This window comes from Zea mays, chromosome 5 (genome assembly GCF_902167145.1).
Source record: "Zea mays cultivar B73 chromosome 5, Zm-B73-REFERENCE-NAM-5.0, whole genome shotgun sequence".
Classification (NCBI taxonomy): Eukaryota; Viridiplantae; Streptophyta; class Magnoliopsida; order Poales; family Poaceae; genus Zea; species Zea mays.
Window position 1 is genome coordinate 223018918 of NC_050100.1, and position 25599 is coordinate 223044516.

At 43.8% G+C, this 25599-nt stretch overlaps 1 protein-coding gene across 1 annotated transcript in view; it reads right to left on the reverse strand.

Moving 5' to 3' along the window:
• Positions 1 to 1805: 1805 nt before the first annotated feature.
• LOC103627875 (UDP-glucose:glycoprotein glucosyltransferase) overlaps positions 1806 to 25599 on the reverse strand; it is a 38240-nt gene continuing 14446 nt past the window's right edge. Inside the window, exons 10-37 of the mRNA XM_020538731.2 lie at positions 21686 to 21838; positions 20906 to 21004; positions 20649 to 20792; positions 20225 to 20293; positions 17910 to 17998; positions 17241 to 17403; positions 16891 to 17025; positions 16717 to 16819; positions 16533 to 16627; positions 16334 to 16446; positions 16006 to 16216; positions 15699 to 15767; positions 15195 to 15340; positions 14751 to 14852; positions 11577 to 11724; positions 10964 to 11020; positions 10757 to 10887; positions 10584 to 10672; positions 10202 to 10515; positions 10031 to 10123; positions 5494 to 5555; positions 4496 to 4598; positions 4265 to 4423; positions 4004 to 4144; positions 3842 to 3885; positions 3644 to 3758; positions 2660 to 2812; positions 1806 to 2592 (exon numbers count right to left, since the gene is read on the reverse strand). Of these exons, the coding sequence (XP_020394320.1) occupies positions 2431 to 2592; positions 2660 to 2812; positions 3644 to 3758; positions 3842 to 3885; positions 4004 to 4144; positions 4265 to 4423; positions 4496 to 4598; positions 5494 to 5555; positions 10031 to 10123; positions 10202 to 10515; positions 10584 to 10672; positions 10757 to 10887; positions 10964 to 11020; positions 11577 to 11724; positions 14751 to 14852; positions 15195 to 15340; positions 15699 to 15767; positions 16006 to 16216; positions 16334 to 16446; positions 16533 to 16627; positions 16717 to 16819; positions 16891 to 17025; positions 17241 to 17403; positions 17910 to 17998; positions 20225 to 20293; positions 20649 to 20792; positions 20906 to 21004; positions 21686 to 21838 (3462 nt within the window). The 3' untranslated portion in view covers positions 1806 to 2430. The remainder of the gene's footprint in view (positions 2593 to 2659; positions 2813 to 3643; positions 3759 to 3841; positions 3886 to 4003; positions 4145 to 4264; positions 4424 to 4495; positions 4599 to 5493; positions 5556 to 10030; positions 10124 to 10201; positions 10516 to 10583; positions 10673 to 10756; positions 10888 to 10963; positions 11021 to 11576; positions 11725 to 14750; positions 14853 to 15194; positions 15341 to 15698; positions 15768 to 16005; positions 16217 to 16333; positions 16447 to 16532; positions 16628 to 16716; positions 16820 to 16890; positions 17026 to 17240; positions 17404 to 17909; positions 17999 to 20224; positions 20294 to 20648; positions 20793 to 20905; positions 21005 to 21685; positions 21839 to 25599) is intronic.

A 25599-nucleotide genomic window follows, 5' to 3' on the forward strand; every position in this document is an offset into this window, starting at 1 on the left:
TTTTGTCAACAGTCGGTTATACTTGATCTCTAGTAAGTTTCTTAATAGCTATCGGTAAGCCTAGGTAGCGGCACGGGAAATCAACCATTTCACAAGGCATCATATCTTGCAACAAAGCTAATTCTTTCTCTCCACACCATATGGGATAGGCACTACTCTTCTGGACGTTAGTGCACAAATCTTATGCCTGCCCAAATAACTAAAGAATATTCAAAACAATGCTAATGTCCAAGCTGCTGGCCTTAAGAAAATCACCACATCATCAGCGTAGAGAGAAAACCGACGCTGCACCCGTAAAGCTAGGGGTTGTAAGAGGCCTTCACACTTTGCCTTGGTAACCGGAAAACCTAGCACATCGATAACAAAAATGAACAATATTGGGTACAATGGATCCCCTTGCCGAAGACCACGACGATGATGAATAGGTTGTTCGGCGAACCATTTAGTTTTATTCATGGGCTCTTTTGCCCTATGGAGACACTATCCCCCTCCCTTTTAGCAAAGATGACACATTAGCTTCATTCTTGCGCTCTTTTGCACTATAAAAACATGGTCACCTCACTTTTTTTTTGCGAAGATGATGTATTAACTTTATTCTTGTGCATCTAGGATTTGGTGGTCGAGATCAACTTGCACAAAGGAGTAGGAGATGTTGCCAAGATTTTAAATGAGTGGAAGAATATGGATCCACCCCCTTCTCCGTTGTCACTCTTCTTGAAATACCTTTCTAGCTCTTTCTTGCTAGGGAGAGAAGGCTCCTCCTTCTCAATCCTCATCTTGTGGTCTTCTACTTGATCCCTATGGTCTTTTTGCTGGCCATCTCCTTCCAATCCTCCTCCCTTCCTTGCTAGAGTGAGAGAGGGATGAACTACAGAGAGATAATGAAGAGGAGAGTGAGAGAGTGAGTGGTGGTGAATCTCCTCACAAAGTGAAGACATGTGGGAACAGTGAGTTTGCAAAAACTGTTAAGTCTGTAGATATGCTCTCATTAACGATTCAGAGATGCACTAGTGGTCCACAGGAACAAAAAAAAAAGTTGAGTACACATGCAGTGTTGTAGATTAAAATAAAAATACACATGATGCTTATGATGGTAATAAAAATGACTTTTTTTTATGATCGGGTCATTGATAGTTTTTTCTTGCAAGGGGGTCGATGATGAAGTTTTTTTTTTGTGTGTCTGGTAGGGTGAATGCATGTGATTACGGGATTTGATTACGAGTGGCAGGCGCCTGCAGGCTGCAGTACAGAACTCAGGTGTCGGATATCTGAATGCATTGATCGAGTTCGTCACGGCACGGGACCTGTGCTCTCTTCCACTGTTGGCGCCTTTGCCGAGCTCTCATGTCACAGTGGCGCACAACGCCGTCCGTATGCCAGTACTGCTGCTGCTGCGTACGCGCCAACGTATAGTAGCGTACAAGCATGGGCCTAGCAGTTCCTTTAACTCGTTGACCTCAGGACGCGTCGACTCGAGGCGACCGTGGGATTCTCAAAAGGAGAAAACCGTGGCCAACGGATCCAGTAGGGACCACGCTAGCTACTGCTGCAGAATGCATCAAGTCAAACGAGCTGAAATTCTGAAGGGAGCATGTGGGTGTGCGTGCTTTGTGCCGATGGGCCTGTGCTGGCTGGAGCCTCGAGATAACAAACACTTTGTGTCTTCTTACTGCTGCACCGCACCAAAATGTCAGCAAGATCAACAACACCTGCTGTCATGGCGAAATTCGAACTTCACTGGACAGACAACGGCGTGTGTTAAACCCAACTGATAAAGCACTTGGCATTTTTTTTTAGTATAACGGTTAGCTGCCATGCCCACAATAGCCTGCTGTTACATGCGACAGGCATTATTGACTTACTGAGTGTTTAAAAAATCCGTTTGCTGAGTGCTACAAAATTCTCGGGCATTTCAGCTGCCAGCTTCGCTGTTGCCTTTCGACTGGCAGCCGATAAATTTTACAATGTCTCAAGGAGATCTTAAATTGTTGACCATTACAGTCTATGTGTATGCAGCTGAGAGCAGACAGAGTTCTACACCCCAGCTGGCTGCCTTGTTAACCTATTACTGGACGCAGCTTCCCCGCCATATGATTTGGTTAAAGGTCTTGAAACTATTAGACCTTGTTCGTTTACATCGGATTGCACCCGGAATTATTCCAGCTAATTAAAGTTTATATAAATTAGAAAAGCAACCCGGCTAGAAATCATTCCGACCCACCAATCCGACACAAACGAACAAGGCCTTACTGTAAACGAAATACCTGAATCAACGTAGTCTAGGATTCCAGGTGTAGTGTTTTGACAAATTTGCACCTGCGTTAAACTATCCCTCTGCGCTCCACTAGCTGTGTGCCTGTGTTCTGAACTGATGACTGTCGAGTCACCAAACTTTCATTCAGTAAGACCAAGCCTGGAAACATCTTGCGATCATAGCTCATCTTTCACATCCTGATCATCTTCAGGCTTCGGTGCCTCCGATGGCGGAGGTGTGGCATCTGCAGGCTCGACATCATCACCCAAGATTCGTGCAGTGAACTGCCGTGCTTCACTGTCAAGACCAGTCCACTCCGGAACTATTCTTCTAGCACCCTGGAAAGAGGCAGTACAAGTTTAGCAGATCAAGACAAAAAAAAAATCCACTGGTACATAATTTTACCTGAAGCTTTGGCTCCTTTGTCATTGGATTGTTGCATAGATCAATGGTCTTTGCTCTTGCTTTTGTGGCATTTCCACACCAAGATTCACACCACAGCCATTCTTGAGGAAGAGAGAATATAGGCACCGTATGTTGGGCATAATTCGGGAGATCCTGAATATTAATGTGTTCCAAGTAAGCATTGCAACATCCATTTATACAGAAATAATTATGTAACATGAAACAGAAAAAAAAAACAGAATCTTCAAATGTCAGCCATGTCCAAAATAACAAATCATGCTTGTGTACTTGCTTTGGATTTGGCAAAAATCCTGGCACACCCCCAGAAATATGAAGTAGCTAATACCAATGAGAACTGAGAACTGGCATATATATGCAGTTTGTATGTGATGAGGTAAGTGTGAGTTGGAGGTGAGATAATTTTCGCCCATTGCTTTCATCACTAGCAGGACTTGTCCCTGAAGTAGGAGGTGATGATCACTTATAACTTGAACTTTTTTACAAGAAGAATCCCAGTGCAATAGTCAACTTTGTGAACATTCTAATTTTCCTAAGTCCATATGACTCATAGAGATTTAAAGTTTAGCAACGTCTAATAAGCTGGACCAGTTGCAACATTGCTTCTAAATTTTACAGAAGCTGATCAAATATTATCTTTATTCTTTTCATCCTCTTGTTGTTCTTGTTAGAGTATATTTGGTAAGTGGGATATTCTGATCTGGTACTACCATATGTATCTGGCCAGGTGTCTTGTCTCCAAGCTTCTGTACCCTATATATAACGCTGAGAGTCTCAATGCAAGACATCTAAGCATTATAATCAATCCAATCATTCAAGAGTTCTGTCTTGTCTTTTTTTATCTAAAATAAAAACCCAGTTTGTACCCAACAATGATAAAATAAAAACCCAGTTTGTACCCAACAATGATGGGCCCATCCATCTATTTTGTGTAAGGTCAAATAGATGCATTAGCAAGTCATTTACCTGATCAAGATTGGAGAGACTATTGGGGTCCTTGCTGAGTTGTTCATAGAAGACACGAAGAGTATCCCCAGAAGCAGTTTGCCGAAATTTGGCCAAATCAACAACATAAAGCGCACTGGAATATCACCAAGCACATTGTTTTATAACAGCACTAGAAACAGTTTAATCACAGTATAATTGACAGAAAATATCACCTACCTGATATGGTACGGTCTTCCTCGCAGATGATCTTTCCAAAAACCCTTCAGAGGATAAAAGAAAGTGTCAACGAAAAACTTGAGAAAACAAATCCACTTTTATATTATTATCATGAACAATTGTTTGCGTAGTAACATGATTTATTATAAATCAGTGACTAACTTGCTTCCAAAATCGAAAACCATCCATATCCTTGTTGTTATCACAGAATGGAGTATATGCAAGCGGGCGACCCTTCAGGTTCATGTCATACAATTCTCCCATGTCTGCTCTCACAATTTGATCAGCATCAACAAAAATCACCTACACAGAGAGTATCATGGGAAAAGTTTTTAGAACGTGGTCAGATTATTTTAATGTTCTAAAAAAGAGTGATGGAATTGCACACATCACAAGCTGATTAGAACAGCAGGGGGGGGGTACCTTCCTCAGTGAAAGTGGAAAAATGACATCCAGAAATAAGATCTTATATGCCCATATAATCCTTTGCTTCTCTTTCTGCTTGTGTAACCATGTTGGCCATTTATATGTGACGAGCTCATACTCGAATTCATATTCCCGAGCCATGTGCGGTATGACATCCTGGCAGCGGGATGGTTAGAAAATAGACACCCAATCTTAAGTGATTAATAAACTCAAAGGTAGCTCATATACCTTGAACTGTGGAGATAGATAATTCTTAATGAACCAAAACTTCACTGGCCTCTGTGTCTTTTTTAGAACACTCAAAATCATTATTTTGAGGAAACGCTCATACCTGCAACAAGAAAACGCGCAGCTAAACTACATGTCCTCATCGCTTTTCAGACATGTTTGTTGGGTAGCGAATACAGTATGTTGCAAACTTCAGGTGAAATAATTAGGACTAAGCTCTAGGCTTCTGGTGACATTAAACTTCATGCAAGTTATGTTTTGTTTCTGTTCAGTATGGTGGGTGGAATGGGGGGGGGGGGGGGGGGGGGGGACCTAGACCAACCTAGAAGGAACTAGGTGGATCTATAATAAGAAAATAGGCACCCAAATTCGCCTCGGGTGGTCTGGGCATACATCTACACCCTCAGCCACCTGAGTTATGCTCTGTTTCATTCAGTCATGTGTTCCTCAATGACGAGGGCAACTAGACCATTAGGGCTTGTTTGGGAGCAAGTGGAATGGAGGGGATTGATGGGGCTAGAATCCTTCACTATTTGAATAGTGAAGGATTCTAGCCCCATCAATCCCCTCCATTCCACTTACTCTCAAACACGCCCTTAAGGTATTAGTGACCAATAGCGAGTGACTGGGAACATAGTATGACTACAGAAAATGATGTAGGCAACATATCTAGTGTAAAAAGGATTAGGGTGCTAACATCAAATATTGTCCATTGGATCCACCCTCTATGGTTGAGTATTTGAGTGCAATGTCACCCCCTCTCAAACTACTCTAAAGAACCCCTACGTTTTTACAGAATAGAACGTGTCGTCCCCAGATGGGATTGCACTCAGCTGTAGTGCATGCGTGTGTGTATTGGTAAGGAAAATAGATAAAACATCCTAGAAATAGAGACATTTTTTTTGAACAAACGCAGGAGAGCTGCGTGTCATTATATTAAGAAGAAAAAAAAGAACATAGGAGAGACAAGACTTGTCAACCCCTAAATGGAGACATACAGATGCCCAGAAGCAACAGAGAATATATTTATGGTCTCCCCTTGTCTTGCATCCTTACGGTCCTGAATAAAGATATAGAAAACTTGTAAGGTATTCCTCTATGCACCAAATGTTGAAAATAGTCATAAATTATACATGCATCCAAGGAACTATATTAAGTTTACTTCTACGGATAGGATAATTGTTTCCCTACAAATAATTTTTATGATTTCATCGACGGCGAGGAGCAAAAAGGGTCGAGGCAGCAGCCTCTGATGGATCTCCTGCACAGCCAGGTGCTGTGGCTGAGACCCCTGGGTCCCCGTCGGCTTCGCTGAGGACTTCCAATTTCATGTCCAAAATTGTCAACAAGGTGGATCATGTGCTGGAGATTCCCAGCCCCCCCCCCCCCCCCCCCCCCCCAAGGAGAAAGAGGAGGCATATGGGGCGGGTGGCTACACCTAGGCGCAGCAGGAGGGTTGCTGGCATCGGGGTGGAATGCCATCAACGTCTGACTCCTATCAACCGCTGCAAGAAGACCATCTTGAAGACCTTGGGGGTGATTGATGATGGAGAATCCTTGAGCCAGCAGGCACTTGATGGTTATGCTCGTATTTTCATCAAAGCTTTGCTCCAGGTACAAATTAATGCTCTGGCCTCTCTTCGGTTGGTCTTTCCCGGAAGAGGCTCCTGGTTTGGATGGTTCAGCCCAGTGAAGGGTGTTCGGTCGTTGTTGTTGCAGTGTTGCTGATGGATCCTTCTAAAATACTAATATGGAATGTTAGGGGGCTTAATGCCTCGGTTCGTCAGGATGCTGTTAGGGCCGAGGTTTTATCTCCTGCTGTTGATGTGGTATGCTTGCAAGAAACAAAAATGCAGGATGTTGATCGTTTCTTGGTCATTTGAATACTTGGGTCTGACTTTGCCAATTTTGTTTTTCGTCCTTCTATTTTTCTCGAAAAACGTAGGAGAGCTGAGCGTCTTTATATTACGAAGAGAGGAATTAAGGTCCAAGAGGACCAGTACAATAACCACCCTATGGTGGCCAACAACAAGCATAAATAAAAATATCCCTAGGAAAAGATACAAAGAGGCGATGGGGCCAGTGGTGGAATTCTAGTGGCTAGGAAAGATCATGTAAATGTTTCGGGTGTTTCTAGAGTGAATGACTATTTGGTTTCAGTTCAGTTCAGTCCTGCTGATGCCTCTGCTTGGTGGTTGACATGTGTGTGTGGGCCGACACCACAGTTGGGCTGCCGGCCCATTAGTGTTAGGGTCTCTTGTGAGTCTATATATTGTAACCCCTTCTCTATGAATAAATCAAGCATTACACAATCCTACATTGTATCATATTAGGGTTTCCTTCCTCTAACCCACCACTGCCGTCGGCCCTGCTCCAACGTCGCCGCCCCCAGGAGTTCCCTCCTAGGGGGCGGCCACCAACCTAGCCGCCGGCCCTCCACTTCCTCCCCCAGATTCGGCCGCCGGCGTTCCCTCTCCTCTGCTCGCAGGCTCCGATCCGCCCCGCCGCCCAGCCTCCACCGCCTTCCACGTTCGCGACGCGAGCGCGATCGTTTGCCCCGCCCCCAACCTCCTTTGCTCCCTGGCGGCACAACCGCCCCTCCCCGCCGACGCACGGAGGCGCGGCCACGGCCCCCCTTCCTCGACCACGGCGTGGTGGCCACTCCCCATCAGCCACCTCTCCATCTCCTTCCTCGTGGCACCGCCCAACCCCCGACGGCTCAGATCCGCCCATGCCAGGGCCAGTCCCTGCCGTTGGGCCTTCCCGCGGGTGTCCTGCTCGTCGGCGGTCGGCCTCCTTCCCTCCTCCGACCGCGCTGGCCTCCTCTGTGCCGGCCCAGCCCCAAGCTGCCGCCAGCAGCTTCCCCGATGGCCTTCCTCACCGCTACTCGCACACGCGCTGCCAGGACGCCTCCAGCTGCGTCGTCGGCTACGCCTAGGGATGGATGCCTCCCCAGCAGCGGCGACGCCTGTGCTCACTCGCCATCGCCCCCGACACTGGGTCGCGCGTGCCCGCGCCTGCTCTGATCGGCGATGCCCTGGCCGTCGTGCTTCTTCCTCCCTGCCCGCGCTGATGCGCCAGCAGCACCCCCCTAACTTTGAGCTTCTCCTGTCACTGGCGTCAACCCTTCCTACCAGGTCCGACGCAGGCCCCTGCCCGGCTGGACCCGCCCCGTCGCCCACCCTCTTCATCACCGCCATCGTTGGTTCCGTCGCTGCCGCGGCCTTCTCGGTTGGATCCACGTTGCTGCGGCCTTCCCGGCTAGATCTGTCGTCCCTTTTGCCGGATCGCCGTCTCCAGGCTGGATCCGTTGCTGTCGTGGCCTTCCCAGTCGGATCCGTTGTTACCCCTTCTATTCTGCCACGGGCGCAGCCACCATGACCAGCGCAGATGCGCGTGCTGTCGTCAGCCTCCCTGGAAGGGCTCATTGACGTCCGGCCGATCGAAGAAGCAAGAAGTTCGGCCTGTTGGTGCTCCTTTGTTATGTCACCCTGTCGATCGTTGACACTCGAACGCCGACCCCACCCGAAGAACATGCTACTGCTGTGTGTCTCCCGACCACGGCCACCTCGACTTCGGCTAACTCGGCATCCAGGGGCTAGCGTCTTTTTTCGAGGCTTCGACTGGGGTGACCATCAGGTTGATCTTGTAGGACAAACAACGCTTTTCTCCTGCCGCAGACCCCGGTTCCGAGATGATGAGAGTCATGTCACGATGGAGATTCCTCGGATCTAGACACCACGCCCTCAACACAAAGGACAATAGGTCAGGCTTTAATGCTGTCGCCGGGTGCAACTCGGAAATAATGCACGAGTCTCGCAACAGATGATCTGTTGTAGTTCTAGACCATGCATGGGCCGGAATGCCCCTGATCTCCACATTAACCAAGGCCGGGAGCGATGTCGTAGCCGCATTTGCACAACGCGTCCACCTCTTAAACATGAGATCAAATTGTGGTCCTCTGAATATTCTTCCACCATTGAACACCCTTGAAGCTACTCTCTCATCCGGCAAGAACAAAATGAAATCCTCGGGCATTGCCTGATGAATGGACATTGCACCCACCTCGACGTCAAAACTTCGAGCAACTTCATCGATGATCTCGGCCCCTAGGACCTCTGGCCTGGTACCAACTATTGTGACAAACAGCGCCTTCCGCAGTGCTACGTCCTCTCGCGCCATCTCCGCCGAGAATTCCAGCACACAGGAGGGAGGGAACATGGGCCTGACTTGTTGATCGTTTTTCTGCTCCTCCGTTGTAACCTCCTCCGAAGTCGTCGGAGCAACAGGATCTTTAGATGATACAGAAGCTGGTGATAATTGTTGCATCACCGCTTCCCGACGCCTCTTTCTCTTTCTATGATGAACTGGCGGAGCAGCCTCCCCGGAGCCCAACGCCAACAACAGGGGTGAATGATAGTCGTCCCTGGTGGCCGACTGCAACAGGGAGATTCGCTTCCACACCGATTCCTTGCGCTTGAACGTCTGGAAATCGCCTCCTTGAGAGCTGGAACCTTGCATCCTTATTAAGCGCTGCCACACCGGAACGCGAGAACTCTGGCGCGCACGGTGCGACCTCACTGTCTTCTTTGTATCTGCCTAGAACGAGAACGCAGAAGCTCGGTGGCCGATACCTTGGCACACCAAACAACGTGTGGGTCGTCTACAGGTAGCAACGAAGTGGGAGGGAGACAGACAATTAAAGCATCTTCCTCGGAGATCCTTTGGGGACCATCGACGAGGATCAGATGCAGCACGTCTAGCTCTCCTATGCACCACCTCCTGCCATTCGCCTTCAGAGTGAGAAGGAAGCGCTGGCGTCTCAGACTGCATTGTCGGACGCCTACAACCCGTCTTCTCTATCGATATCAACCGGTGGGCAACCTTCGGTGGAGAGGGAACGTCAACGATCGGTGGGGAAGGGTTCGCTCTCCCACCAATGACGAGCACAACCTCTCTATAGGACCGGGACACCGTCCCTGAGCCGCTGGAACTCGAAGGGACAGGGCTGGCGTCCTTCCATCTTTGAGACTTTGCCCGCCCACTCTGGGAAGCCAAAACGGTGTGCATTGAAGATCCTGAGGCCGGAAGGGAGGGAGATTTGAGGGGGTGGTCGCCGGGTTCGGGATGAGGTCCGGCGAGGAGTCGAGGTGGGGGCCGTTGGTGTCCTGGAGGGAGGTGGCTGGGCTGGGGAGGGGAGACGAGGGGCTGGGGGTGGGAGGCGAGGGGCTGGGGACTTGACACGGGGTGGGAAACGAGGGGCTCATCCTCACACCTTTTCTACTGTCCTACATTAATTCTTGAATTTTTGGAAGTATCCTGAATAGAAAATCTTGAATTTTTTGAAAGATCCAAACTTCAAGAATAGTACTACCTCTGTTCTCGAATATTTTTCGTCCGCTAGTTCATTTTTGTACTAAAATGCGACAAATAAAAAAGAACAGAGGGAGTACCTAGTTTTGCTGTTATATGCCCTGTTTACAGTATATGTAGTAAGATGAACTTAGCTAAAAGTACTAAAGTAGGATTACTTACAGTGGTTTTATCAGCTTTACTTTTTGATGAAGCATCACCAGTGATAAGACTAGAAGCCCATTTCAAAAGGTTCTTATTCCAGCCTTTGTTATCCTGCATTTCAAAAAAAAAGGTAAAATAAGTGATGTGTAGAATTTCAAAGGTATCCCAGTAACTAAACAAGAAACAGACCGTCTTTTCCTGGAAGTGGTAGTCATCGGCAGCATTTAGCAAGTCCTCATGCTCCTTGCCTTTCTTCTTTTGCACTTCAATATGCATTAGTTTGCCTCTCAAGCTATCAATGGCAATGAGTTTCGGAGGTAGCTCATACAGATCGGCACTACGACCAGGAGCCAATTGTAGGTACCATACACCAGGGGAGACTTTCATCTGCCAGTAACCCAAGTTGGCCATGACAAGTGTGTCTACTAAGTGTGGTCTTTGTTTAGTACCAAGGATAAACTGCAGACCACGGGGAGGGTCCCGGTCCTTTTCCATGCAATGACCTGAAGAAATGGCATTTGTTTGCTAAGAAATTCAGTGGAATCAAATAATGATCATAAAATGATCATACCTGTCAAGAGGAGAGCTTCAAGTTCAAATACTGCCTGCAAAGTTCTGACATCGCCAAGATTCTCTAAAAGAATGTTGTCTAAATCATGGCTGCACATGGAAAATAAGCACAAGAAACTGATGATACTGCGGCATAAAAATCATTTCTGATGATTGTTCGATATTTGAACTTACATGGCAATAACTGATTCAACAAGCCATGGTTCTGGAACATCTATGTTCATTGTAAGTGTTTTTGACAGTGGCATATTTGCAAAGAAAGCTTTAGGTCCGTGTACAGAATGATCTGTACTGCTAAAATCATCCTACATATCAAGTGGTTAAGCATTACTGCAGGTAATTAGTGGTAACATACTAATCATTAAATATATGCAGCCTTACCATGGATGGAAGAACAAATCTGTAGAAGTTTTTTAAAGGAAGATCTGCGAGGGAACTCTGAAATCATCAAGAAATGCTTACATCAAATCAAATATAGAAAAGATTAGAGAGTCATCTTTTATGATTATACAAGCGTAGATGTACCAATTATTTATGGATTTAAAAAATTAACAGTAATTTTTCAAGATTCCAAACAAATAACATTTGGGGTGAAGTTGTATGTAGGACAATGATTTGCTCAAGATGCAGATCAAACATATGAATAAAAATATGTTTATAGCAATATGAATGCAAGCCATGGCATGCAATAACCAATGTGTAACCTAGCTCTATTACTGACTCATTTAATAATACAATCCATCTTCACTACTCAGTCAAAAGCAAATGTTGCGGGTAATGGAACAGCATGTGCAATAATAAAATGTTCAGGCTATCAAACCGCATTTTGCATTACCAAGCTTTAATAACAACCGAGTCAATTAAGCGGCCTAATATTCAATAGCCTTTGATCCATCCTCAGACTAATAATTCAGTTCTTCAAACTACACAGAAATTGCAGGAAAGGATCTGAAAGGATCTAAAATAATAAACTAAGAAGAATAAGATTACATACAATAGGATTAAGTACAATCCTCATGCTCGGCTGAATTTGTTTCCAGAGTATGCGTAGAAGTGGGGCAAGTTTTTGCCCAGTGGGACTTAGCGGATCAATGACAGCATCAATGTGAATACTTGAATTTGCATTATTCAATTTGATAGCACTGCATGGCAGAGAAATTAAATGTTAAGTTTTTTTCTCAAAATCAATGCAAGCGGTAAGTTATCAAGTAAGATTCAAGAATGGTCCAAACTATATGCAGGTTGAAACACAAACTCAGTGTATGTGACTTAAAGCTAAGTTGAGAAGGAAAGCTCTGCATTTGTGCCCAATTTGTGGACTATTTTGTAATTCTCATCAGTTTCAATGTCTAAAGGCTGTCTAAAGCCCTCCGTTCCAAATTATAAGTAGTTCAAGCTTCTTTAGGTACATAGCTTTTAATATGCATCTAAATGAATGCTATGTTTAGATATGTAGCTTTTATTATGTGTCTAGAAAAGTCAAAACACTGGAACGCATGGAGTAGTTACGAAGGGAGCCTAGTGTTAGATTGTAATTGTGTTATGGCTGTGTATGTGTTGGCTGTTGTTATGGGCCTAGCCCAGCCCATGTAGCCTATTAGGGTTAGGAGGAAACCTAGGACTATATATTGTAATCCCAACACCCAATCAATAGACAATTGAATTATTATCCTCTGACATGGTATCAGATAACCTCTCACCCTAGCAGCCCCTGGGCAGCCGCTGCCTGCCCCATGGCCAGCGCTAGGCAACCGCCAACCTTCCCCACGGCCGGTGTCCACTCTTCCTCCTCTTCCCCTCCCATTCATGACTACTCTTGGGCTTCTGTGGCCATTGGCTCCTCTATTACGGCCCCCATCCTCACCATCTCTCCTACATTGTTGTCAAGCATCGCCCGGATGGCATGTTTCTTCAGCAGCAGCAGTACACCTCAGATGTGTTGGAGCGTGTTGGCATGCAAGATTTAAGCCGTGTGCGACACCGGTGGACAAACAGGCGAAGGTTTCCGGTGATGGCCCTCCTGTCAGTGACACTGACCCCACTACCTACCGGAGACTTACAGGTGTCATCCAGTACCCCACCTTCACCAAGCCCGACATCACCTATACAGTCTAGCAGGTATACCTCTACATGCATGATCCATAGGAGCCACACTTACAGTTGTCAAGCAGATCCTCCAGTACCATCATAGTACGTATACTCGACTACGGGCTTCTTCGACGCTCCTCCATCCACGAGCTAATCATCTACAGTGACACTGACTAGACAGGGTGCCCAAAAACCCGCAAATCCACCTCAGGATACGATGTGTTCCTTGGAAACAACCTCATCTCCTGGTCCTCCAAGCGTTAGCCCATGGTCTTCCGCCCCAGCGCCTGAGGCTGAGTACCGGATCGTCGCTGATGGCGTGGCTGAAGCGAGTTGGCTCCGACGGCTCCTCCAGGAGCTCCACATCTCGCTCACCAAGAGTACACTCATATACCGCGCCGCCTACCTCTCCATGAACCCGGCCGAGCACCAGCGCACAAAGCATGTTGAGATTGATCTTCATTTTGTCCGTGAACGCATTGTCGTTGGGGACGTTCGTGTCCTCCACATCCCAACAAGCTCGTAGTTCACATATATCTTCACCAAGGGTCTTCCATTCTCGGTGTTCTTGGAGTTTCAGTCCAGTCTCAACATTTGTCGTGGCTAGAGATTTTGACTGTGAGGGATGTTAGATTGTAATTGTGTTATGGTTGTGCATTGTTGGTTGTGTTATAGGCCCAGCCAAGCCCATGTAGCCTATTAGGGTTTGGGGAAAACCCTAGGCCTATATATTGTGGGGGATTGCATGGTCGCCCCTACTCGGGGATGCAACTCCGTTTTTACCCTTGTGTTTTAAAGTTTACATGTATGCCCCCCTTTTTTAAACGAATAAACCATAATACCCTATTCCGTTAACACTTAATGGTGTTAACTCAGCCCATAAAAAGACATTCATACCCTTGCACCATTGTCTCCCCCCTATCATCTATTTGCAAATTTGCCTCAACTTTGATATGTAAGTTTGAAATATAATTGTAACATAAATTTTGGAAAAAATATTTCAACTTTAATTTTAAAATATTTCAAAACTAATAGAAATAAATTAAATTTGACATTAAAATTTGATAATATTTTATTATAGTTTTGAAAAATATATTATAATTACAATATTTTCAAAATTATAACCAAAATATTTTTCTAAATTATAAGTAAAATAATGTCAAATTTAATTTACTTTTCATCAATTTCGAAATATTTTAAAATTCAAAGTTGAAACATTGATTTTCAAAATTTATGGTTAGATTTATATCAGAATTACATTCAAACTTTCATATCAGAGTGGGTGCAAATTTGCAAATAGTTGATAAAAGGAGGGGCGGGTATAAACATCTTTTATAGACTGAGTTAACACCATTAAGTGTTGATAATGGAATAGGGGCACACTGTTCGTTCGTTTAAAAATGAGGGGGATACATGCATATTTTAAAAAACAAGGATATAAACAGAGCCATATCCTCGATTAGGGGCAACCATGTAAGAGCCCCATACATTGTAGTCCCTACAACCAACAAATAGATATCTGAATTATCACCGGCTTAAGTTGATGGGAGATGGTAGGAAATCGACTTATACACTTCAACATCACCACTCACGTGCAGCGAGAGAGAAAGGCACAAATGTGGAAACAAAAGGGTGGAGGCACAAATGAAGCCTCTGGTAGGGTTCGAACTCGAGACATCTGGCTCTGATACCATGTTAGAGTTGCATGCACCAACCAGTCAAACTCAAAAGCTTAATCTGATAAGAGATAAACAATTCGTTTATATTATATTCCAAGACCAACATTCCCCCTCAAGTCAAGGCTCTCTTAGCTCTCGGATGTGGAATGAGAGGGAACAACAATTATTTTATTTAATTGTGATAACCAATTCAACCCACAGTCGAGTTTGAGGGCAACTTTATATTGGGTCATTCCTCTAAATTATAATGATTCAGTTTCTACCAAGTTTCTTTACTGATTTTGTTGACTTCCTACTTGTCAAATTCTGTAGCGTTTTAAGGGAACGAGCTAGTTTCCAGCCAAGTATGTTCCTTGGTTCCTCCTGAAAGTGGTTTGTTCTTGCAAAACAAATAGAAATACCTATGTTCCGCATGTAAAATCTCAAAATGGGCTCTTTCAGATGTCCTTTCACGAACAGACATCGACGATGAGATCAACATGGCAATGTCGCTGTAGAATTGGCTGCAAAGAAAGTACATAGATTAGGATTATCAAAAAAAACAAAAGGATGTGACATCGTATTTTATTCTTATCATTCAAGATAAGTGTTCCTTCGAGACCAAACCATTTCTGTATAGCAAATACAGTGAACATGTTTAACTGTCGCCTAAAAGATAGAAAAGGAAGCAAGCAAAAATGCGAACAAAAATCCAGAAACTTGTGAGGTATCCATACCAAATGGTTGACTACAGAGGAACAGAAAGTATAGTAAAGTCAGGTATGTAGAACTGATAACTATTTAAAAATACACCAAATTAAAGATTTACAAAAAAGGCAATGGATTATAGCATGCCTGATACTTACTTTGTTAGGTCATCAGGGTCAACACTGGCAAACTCAACCTCTTCAATTATTTCAAATATGTATTTCGTTCTCAAATCATACTCCATAGACTCAAGGAGACCTAAATCATTGGCTAGAAATGATTTCCCTTCATTCATAATAAAAACCTGAAAAATATGACATGACATACCAAACTACATTAGCTGCTTTAGAAATCAGTTAATATAAACCTTGTGACAGAATTAGTTATCATCTTGAGCACATAAGTCAAGATAATCAAATAATGTATCACTAGTAAACTGACCAAGATTTTTTTTCTTTTTCCTTTATTTTTCCCACAAATACACGAGAAATAAACTGCACCAAGAACTATGAGCCATTAAGCTGATTTAGACAAGAACCATAAAGCTTACCCATCCATTGGTGATTCATAGCAAGCAATACTAATAATAAATAATGACATATCTCCAGTCACCATTAATTCTGGACCATTAAACTGATTTAGACAAGGACCTTAAAGCTTACCCGTCCATTGGTGATCACAGCATTACTACCAAACACAAGCCCCAATTGCCCAAATAAGAAGTCAGATAACTGCAACAATAAAGAAGCAAATGTTACAGTTCTGAGAAAAAAATGATAAGACACCAAAGGAAAATTAGGAAAATGTTAGAGAAAAAAACTGAAATGTTAAAAAAACTGTGCGGTGAGTGAGAACAAGTTGGTTTTCTGTAGTGGCAATATTAATTTGGTTAATACGGCTAATATATGAATTGCACATGGTTAGACTTAAGAGAGAATATGCAAAGAGTGGGAAAACACAGATACAGACCTTATCCATCCCTTTGAGAACTGTATCAGCAGAGAAACTTTTAAACCACGCTTTATAGTCATCAACAGGCAAAGCAGTTTCAGCAGCTAAGGTATAGACCTTTTCCATCATAGTTCTAGTCCAATCATCAGCAACAGATGAGGCGGGCAAAGGTTGGGCATCATAAAATTTCAAGAGCCCATGCAGGAAGACTAATACCTTTTCTTTATAGCTATCACAAGAAACCCACTAGATTAGATTAAAAAACGAAGTATGAAATGTTAAGAACATAAACAATTGTCTGTAAAGTGCAGCCTTTCCCCAGGGGATAAATGTACGAGGATCAAACCTGAAAGAAGAAATAGTTCTATCGAAAATATCTTTCAGAAGTAAAATAGGTGATGAACCACCAGTGTGGACATAAAGTAGCAGACCAACACGAGCTCTATCAGATCCGTCCATCTGTATGGCAAAAAAACAAGACAATGTCAACGGAAACATCATGAACAGCACATTAAATAGGTACAAAAGAAATCTGCTGCATCTACCAGGTAAAGTATGGCCTCATAAAGCAATTTTGTTCCAACTTTTGATGAAAGATCAATGGCAAGTAGATGAGTAACAGGTTTTGCATCATCTGTAGCTGCAGAAAAATGTAACAGCTATATGTGAACAGCAATAATCTTTACGAAGGATGACATAATAATAAAAAAAGAGTGATACAAAGCATACTTCCAGGAGACTGTAAGTACTTCATGTCATTAAATATAAAGCTGTCCTGATGGTACGATGCAAAGAGCGAAACAAATTTCTTCTCTGCATTCTTGCCAGTAATCTGAAGGAAAATAACATCATTATTGGAGTGAAAATGAGTGGAGTGTACTTTTCAGAAATATTTGTACTTACTGATGGGTTGTACCGCTTGTAGCTATTTTCTGACAAAAACTTCTCTAAAATATCTGTATGGGACTGGATATGCCCATAATAAACTTGTTCTTGAATCCTAGGAAGTTCATCATTCATAGCATTCATGGTCGCTTCCTTTGGGGAGTATAAATGATAGAAAAAAAGTGCACATATTAGTAATTTCTTCAAAAGATCATATGTGCCTTATTGTTACCAAGAAAACCAATCAGTTGCTGTTTTAAATTTAAACATTCATAAGCCAGATGCTTCTCGATTTATTAAACTTGAATTTGGATAAGTAATTATACTTTATTGATTTATTAAACTTGAATTTGGATAAGTAATTATACCTCACTTGCTTCATGGACAAGTCCGTTCATCAACAGACAACACTGGAGTCTATACAACCCAAGCTTGTGAACAAAATGAGAGCTTTCTTCAGCTTCCTGCTTGTACATGTTCTCTTTTTGCAACTTTAGCAGCACATCTTGTGGATGAGATTTAGCAGTTGATCTAAATATTGCCGTAAACAAGAATGAAAAAGATATAATAACATGTTAGGTCAGTAATCTCCAACAACATGCTTCGTCAGTTATGAATTATACCGTTATACGTCACTTCATCTTTTTCCTAAGTGAAACTTCTCTAGGTTTGAGTAGTTTTTATAAAAATAACAACTACAGGTTCACATAAATGCACTGTCAAGACATTTCATGGAGAATTTAATGAAAAACTAATTTAATGTTGTAGTCAAGAAATTTATAGAAGGGCGGGCCTGGTGCAGCGGTAGAGCCTACCGTCTGTAACCGGAAGGTCCCGGGTTCGAGCCCCAGCCTCCGCATATTATGCGGGTAAGGCTTGGCGCTTAAAGATACCCTTCCCCAGACCCCGCACAGTGCGGGAAGCCTACGGCACTGGGTACGCCCTTTAGTCAAGAAATTTATAAAAGTTACTTACGACATAGCTAAAGTGACATATAATTAGGAACACAAGCAGCATAGTTCAGTAAACATGCTTACAATAGTGAATCAACAAATGCCCCTTCAACATGATGAGCCTCAACAAGCTCTTCATTGTAGTCATCTTCACCATTCCTTGATTTATGTATCTGTGGAAGATAGCAATAATACAAAGTTTCAGAACAAAAACAGGCAGTGTCAAATAATTAATGTGGCACATAGTTAATCTCTCCAAAACTCGCGTGGGTGAAAATGGCAGGAGGGGGCATGCATTTTTGAGAAAAAACTAACAAGACAACGCAAAGAACTGGATTGTGTTTTTCATGAAAGAACAATAATATGGTTCCAGGAACAAAATGGCATTATTCCAATTTGAAGTCGATAACCATAAATTTTCATCTCTTGTCAGAATTGCTAAACAAACAGATCTGTATTCTTGCCGAATTTATAAAGTAATCTGGTATTCTTGTCGAACAAACACATAGCTAGTTAGTTAGCTGTTTCGTTTGACTCATACATCAACAAAATATCCACCAATAAATTTCATGTCATGGAGACGAGCGTCCTCTAGAAGCTGGAAGCGATAGGCCACCTGCCCGACGCGTTCCAGCACCTGGAAGTGGCCGGTAGAGGAAAACCCCGAGTGTGGTTGTTATTGATTCTAGTTCATAAGGGGATAAACAGCGCCGGGAAGATAGCCGGGCGGAGTCGGCTTGGGGGAAGACTAGAGTATTAAAGAGGTCTCGGACTAATTCTTCTTCATTGATTGATTCTCCCCTTAAGGAGGTACAACCCATCCTTATATAAATAGGAAGACTTGGCCCCCAAGTAACTAACTCAAACTTATTTATTCTAATCACAAGTAACTAACTCAATCTTATCTAATATAATTCCAAGTAACTAACTCAATCTTATCTAATCTATTTTTTATCCACTAATCCTAACCCTGAGCCTAACCCTGAGACCTCCATGCTCTGGGCTGCCGCCCCATGACAGTGGCACCCGTAGAGGAAAACACCTGCTAGTGCTTAGTGATGATATGTGGGTGGAGAGATTGACCAGTTGTGTGGTGATGTTCGCTAGGGCCTTCGCAGTGGCGTCAACGGCCGATGGTGGTGGAGGTGGTTGCTTCTCAAAGCCATCGTCATTTAGCATCTCTGATACCATATTGGTAAGATCTGGAATCCTACCGCGGCTACGTAAGTTGTACTGGTAGGAGATCGATGTCCAAAGCATGTACCCTAGTGACGCACAGCTGTCGCATCGTGGTTGCATACAGGGAGTAGGCGAGGGAGAGAGAAGGGAGATGGCCCTTGAGGCCAGGCAAGATAATTACCTTGCTTGATTAGATTCATACATCTCGCGAAAGGGCCTCTAACTGAGTTGGTTAGGTGGTCTGAGTAGCACTCCTTAGGTCCTGAGTTTGAATCCCAGTGTGAGCGAATTTTAGGCTGAGCCGCAGAGGTTAAAAAAGATCACTTGCTGGTTCCCCCGGTTGCGTGCATATGAGATGGACTGGCTTATGGGGGGCCCAACCTCGTGTAGGGACTGGGAGGGCTCAAAGCACGAGTAAAGATCTGACCTATAGGGGGCGGACCCTCATGCTACACAGGGGGCTAGCTTTCGTGACCTTTCTCGGTTGGGGCTCCGATTGAGCTTCTTTTTAATATAATATCGTGGGGCGGTCTTTCCCCTACCGACCGAGTTTTTTAGATTGATACATCTCCGCTCCTTATATAGAAAGTCTTATTTGACCCCTAGGTAAATTATCCTTATTTTTTATGAAAACCTCCTAATCAAGAATCAATTGTGATCCTATTTTATGGAAACAATGCAAAATATCTAAGAAAAATCTTTGGCAATTGGCCTCTAATTGACTAGCGCCTATAGGTGAAAGGTGCCAGTTCACCAACAGTCAAGTTTTTTATAACAAAACAACTATCAAGTTTTTTATTTCCATTTTTCAGTGACAAATAAATGAGAAAGGTGTCAGTTCATCAACAGTAGGCATGCTGACACCTCATGTACATGAGAACATTTTTTAACCTGTCAGTTAAGCTGAAAGAGATGAGTGAATATGCAGTAACTTGTTTAATAATTCTATTCAGGGTACAACTGAATGCCTCCTGCATGTCATTTAATATTCAGAACGGAAAAATACTACCGCAAAGGTAAGAATCTTATGCTAAAACCAAGCTTACTTATATGTAAAGGTCAATTCTGCAGGCATCAAATTCATATAGAATACACAATTATTTATCACAGAAATAATCAAAATAACCAAACCACACAATTATTTATCAGCAGCTACAAATTATCTTTAAGAACTGGCTCTTTATCTCAATTATAACTGGAAACTCAATTGGTTCACTCACATTGCCGAGAAATTGGAATGCCAACTGTGTTGAGTATGTTTCTTTGATGTACAAGAAAAGCCTTGTTATCTGTATATAGAGAGGAAAATTAGCAAAGATAGCACATAAGTATCTTTAATTACACAAAAGTATCTAATCAATTTATGTTGGTCCAATTTCGTACAAGAAAACCTAGTATGCTAGAGGGCATGATTCCTAAAAAATAAAAAACAGACATCTTGATGATGATATGGAGGAAATGTGGATGTACACTCTGATCATTATTTCATATACCTAAAAGGTATTAATAGGAACGGAAAGACGGTAAACAATGACCCCAACATAAGGTGGTTTTATGATATGATATAATATAGAGCAGGTTCCCTGTTCCATTTATCAAAGCAAAGAACTCAAAGACTGCAGTAAGAAAAATAGATATGATTACCAAAATGGAAGTGTCTTCTCCATCATTATTTGTAAGAGTGCCATCACTTCCTTCAACAACATTGATGAATCTTGAAGAATACATTATGATACCAAACCTTATAGGGACACTATCTTGATATAGAGATACCATCATGTCAATGGTCTGCATAGTTTTAAGAGGAAACCGAAATACATACTCAATGTCAGTAAACAATAGTAGTGCTAGTGCAGGCAAACAAAGAGCTAGAACTTAAAAAATGTAAGCAAGAGACTAGCCTCTGCACCACAGGCTGAAGCAGGATCAAGCACATAAACAGAGTGGAACAGATTTTTACGGATGTACCGCATCTGACCAGGGAAGACCGGCATCAAGAGCTACAAAGAAAAAGAGGGGAGTTACAATCGTTGAAATTACATAAGGTAAAACTGGTTGGTAGTTGTGTGATAACATGGCCAGGGAACACAGAAAAAGAAAAACCAGTAGCCAAGTAGATTGAGCAGCATAAACAAAGAAAACTAGCCTGCCAAGTTAGATAGGGATACCAAACAAGGAATTAAGTATATGATCATGCAAACTAAGAGCATCTCCAAGAGTTTCCCAGAAGTCTCACCCTAAAACGCTTTCAACTTTTTCATAGCCCTTAAAACTCTACAAATGAGGGGTTTTTTGGGCTCCCCAGAAACAATCTATCGCTTTAAGGGATCTGTTGGAGAAAGGATTAAAATCTACCCCCACTAAGTTTTTAGATGTCCCTCAAAACTGATTTTGATGAGTCATTTTCTACGGAGCTCTTGGAGATGCTCTAAAAAAACTAATATCAGGGTGAAACAATATCTACAATACGAGTGAAAATTATATGTGCAATTCTATCAAGGACATCTATACAGAAAAATCAATTTAGACTTCTTGTTAACAGAAAGATGAGGATATAATACTGAATTGATACACGCCTAAAAGCATGAAAACATATATTGCAATTCCTTATGTTCTTGGAAAACCAAAATTCAAATGATAATTCCCGCTCAATGACACCAAGAATTGAGAAGAGAAAAAACCTCCTGGATGTTGCTTCTCCATCTTCTATACATGGCATCTTCCTCCAAGTTATTAAGGTAATGCACATGAGAAGACCGGAAGTCCACACGGAAAGAATTAGATTCTGCTGGTGGAGGAGCTGACAGGATCTTGAGGACAGCACTTTGAGGCAACTAGTAAACATTAGACATCATTTAGAAAATAACTCAAACAGCAAGAAAGTGAAAATACCTCTCAAATAGTAGAAAGAATGTTAGACATTGTTGTATACACCTGTGCGTGGGCCTTGAGCCTGGCATGTTCAACTGGCCAGCCCATCCTTACATGGTTAGTTTGTACTTGGTAAGATACATATGAGGAGATCATTGATTGGTGGTGTTTCTATAAACCACAAAATCTCCTCAGCCTATAGAGATATGAGGAGATCCTTAACTGGTGGTGTTTCTATAAACCACAAGATCTCATCCTATATATATATATATATATATATATATGGGAACATATCTGGTGTAAACCAGCTCCTCCGTGTAACCATGGCACCATGCAAACTTCTAATCTGGGCCACATGATGTTGATCTAAGGGACACAGAGGCGTGGATAATTTTACACTTAACCACCCGCTGCTAATCACACTTTTTTCAAATCCCCCCTCCCACTCCACCGCACGTCCACTTGGATCAACATCATGTGGTTCAGATTAAAAGTTTGCACGGTTGCATAGAGGGGTTGGTTTGCACCAAATACGTCCCCTATATATATACATATATAATCTGGCATCTCATCTAATCAATCATTCATTCCACACAATCACAATTTCTTTCACGGTATCAATAGCCTAGGTTCTTCCTACCCATCATTGGCGCTGCTTCATTCCGCGGCCCATCACCTGCTCCACCCCTACGGATTCCGCTGCTGCTGCCCTCCAGCGCGTCGAGGATGCTTGCGCTGCACAAAAGGAGCGTGAGCGCACGGCCAAGGCCGATCATGATGCTGCCCTTGCCCGCGCTGCGGAGGCAGAACGCGGGGCTGCCATTGCTCAAACCAAGCACAACGCAGCCAATATCCGCTTTTGTGACGCCCTCAATTGCGCTACACGTGAGTGCACGGCCACGGATCCACACAGTGAGGAGCCACATCTCGACGCACTTATGCCGACAGCTATCTTCCTCATCTCAATGCAGCGCTTCTTCAACATGAGGCCACGACCCTTCTAAACCTACACACCTAGGTCGTCACCATACAAAACATTTGTGTCTTTTCATGCCACTGCTTCTTGACGTGAGCTTCTACGGCACGAGTCGTTCCTCCTCACCTTGAGAAAGCTCTCCTTGGAGCGCCATGTCCACTATGATGAGTGCACTCCTCACTCCCTAGACTGAGTGTGCATGGACTGTGTTGTCTACACCTGGCTCTTCGGCACCATCTCCGACGACCCTGCCGGCACCGGCGCCACCGCCCATGTGACCTGGCTTGCCATCAAGTCCTAGTTCCTCGCGAACAGTACCACCCACGCCTGTTATGCCGACTAGGAGTTCCGCTCCTTCCAGCAAGGTGATCTCTCAGTCGTCGAGTATTGCCACCGCACAAGTGGATGGTCGAGGACCTTCGTGGCCTCGACGAACACATCATCGACCACACCCTCGTCCTCAACATCATCTAAGGCCTCAACGAGCGCTTCACCACCCTCGGCCTCAACCTCCGCCGCAGCAACCCAATTCCCTCCATGCAATTGCGCAACGACCTGCGCATAAAGAAGCTTACCATGGACAAGGCCTCCCCCGCCACGGCCCTTGCTACCTCCGGAACAGGAGGCCCCAAGCTGCCAACCCCCACCTACCGTCAACCACTCCGCCAGTCGTTCATTGGACATAGGCGCTCCAACGCCGTCCATAGGCATCCTCTGGGGCAACTATGAAGACGGGTTCGACGGCAACTCCTAACAGAAACGCGACAAATGCGATGAGCAAGACACTGCACCACCTAGGGCTCTGTCGGTGACAACGTTGGCTATGTTGTTCCCGGGGGCGCTGTCGAACAGGCCCCCAATGGCGCCTGGCCCACCATCTACAACATGTGGCCTGAGTTCATCCATATGTGGCTCGGAACCCCACGTTCTACTCGCTAGTCAACACGGGCAGGGGCTGGTCAATGGGGCACCCTGCCCTCGTTGTGTCGTCCGGTCCAACAGCAACTCTAGGATGGATACACAGGCCCTAGTGGCCAATTTCTAGACCATATCTCTATTGTGGCCACCGTAACATGAATGGTCTTCCGATCCTAGCGCCACTAATCATATGACCTCTAACGCTGGTATCCTCTCACACACTTCTACTCCTTGTCATTCTCCTTCCAACATCGTTGTCGGTAATGGGAATCTAATTCTAGTTACTTCCACTGGCGTTACACCTTTCTTCACAACTTTATCTTAATATTGTTCTTGTGCCTCTGAACCTTATTAAAGATCTTATTTATTCTGCAATTCACCTGTGATAGTTTTTCTATGGAATTTGACACATTTCGTTGTTCTGCGAAGGATATTCCTACTAGAAGGGAAATCGTCCGATGTGACAACTCCAAACCCCTCTACCCCTTGCGCCTCCAAACGGCTGCTCTCCATGCGTCCACCTCAACTTCGCTTTGGCATCAACATCTTGGGCACCATGGACATTTTTGTCTAGACTAGCACATTCATTAGTCATTTCTTGTAATAGATGTGCTAGCACTACTCTCTATCATGCGTGTCAACTAGGTTGTCATACTCACCTACTGTTTCATGTGTTATCTTCCCAGGCTACACATAATTTTCAGTTAACTCATTGTGATGGCAGGGGCTAAGGAGCTCTCCCTTCTTACTGTCCCTATCCCAGGTCTTTAGTTGAGTCTAGTTGGTTGAGTTGTTTTTCTCTAGTTTCATGGATTCTTTTGTGTATGGCCGCCTTAGGTGGCTATGTCAGTTTGTATTGTTCGTTTCGGTCCAACTTAGACTTTTTTTCCTCTTAATATAATGATGCGCAGTTCTCCTGCATGTTCGAGAAAAACATCTATCACTAGCATTTCTGGTTATTCTTGATGATAGCTCTCGTTACCTGTGGATGTTTCCTTTGCGCCTTAAATTTGACAATTTTATCACCATTTCTAAGTTTTTCCCTTATGTTCGCACACAGTTTGGGGTCACCATTATGGGAGTCCAATGTGACAACGACCATGAGTTCGACAGCTTCAACGCCCACACTTCCTTCTGATCCCATGGCATTCACCTTCGAATATTGTGTCCCTACACTTCCGCCAAAAACGATAGAGTTGAAAGCATTATACGCACCACTAACAATATTGTTCACTCTATGTTGTTTTAGGCCAGCATACCCCAAGCTTTTGGGTTGCAGCCCTCAGAATTCTATTGTTCAGACATTCAATCCTATCAAGCCAGGAATTGTACGAATTTTCCTCTCTATGGCTCCCTCGCCTATCCATCAGCTTGATGTCAATAATGCATTCCTCCACGGTACTTTGTCCGAGATAGTTTATTGTGCTCAGCCTTCTGGATTTGAGGACTTCAGACATCCTAATTATAGTGTGTCACCTCAACGGTCTTCTCTATGGAGTGAAATAGGCATCACGTGCATGGGACAACATGTTTGCCTAGCCAAGTCAGGCACGTCCTTCTTCATCTATCGTCGTGGGACAGATACTACATATCGCCTACTTTATGTCAGCATTGGGCTGACAGCCTCCTCTACGGGATTACTCAAGCAAATCATTGTTGCCCTTTAGCGGGAGCTCTCCATGAAGGATGTAGGCACTTCATCTTTTTTCCATGTATGCATAACACACAAGCTCGGTGTTGGAACTTGCTCTCTGTCGCAAGGGGATCCAACGGGGGTGTGTAGTGACGTAAACAGGGTTCTCGCGCAAGATGGCAATAGCTCTGTTAATC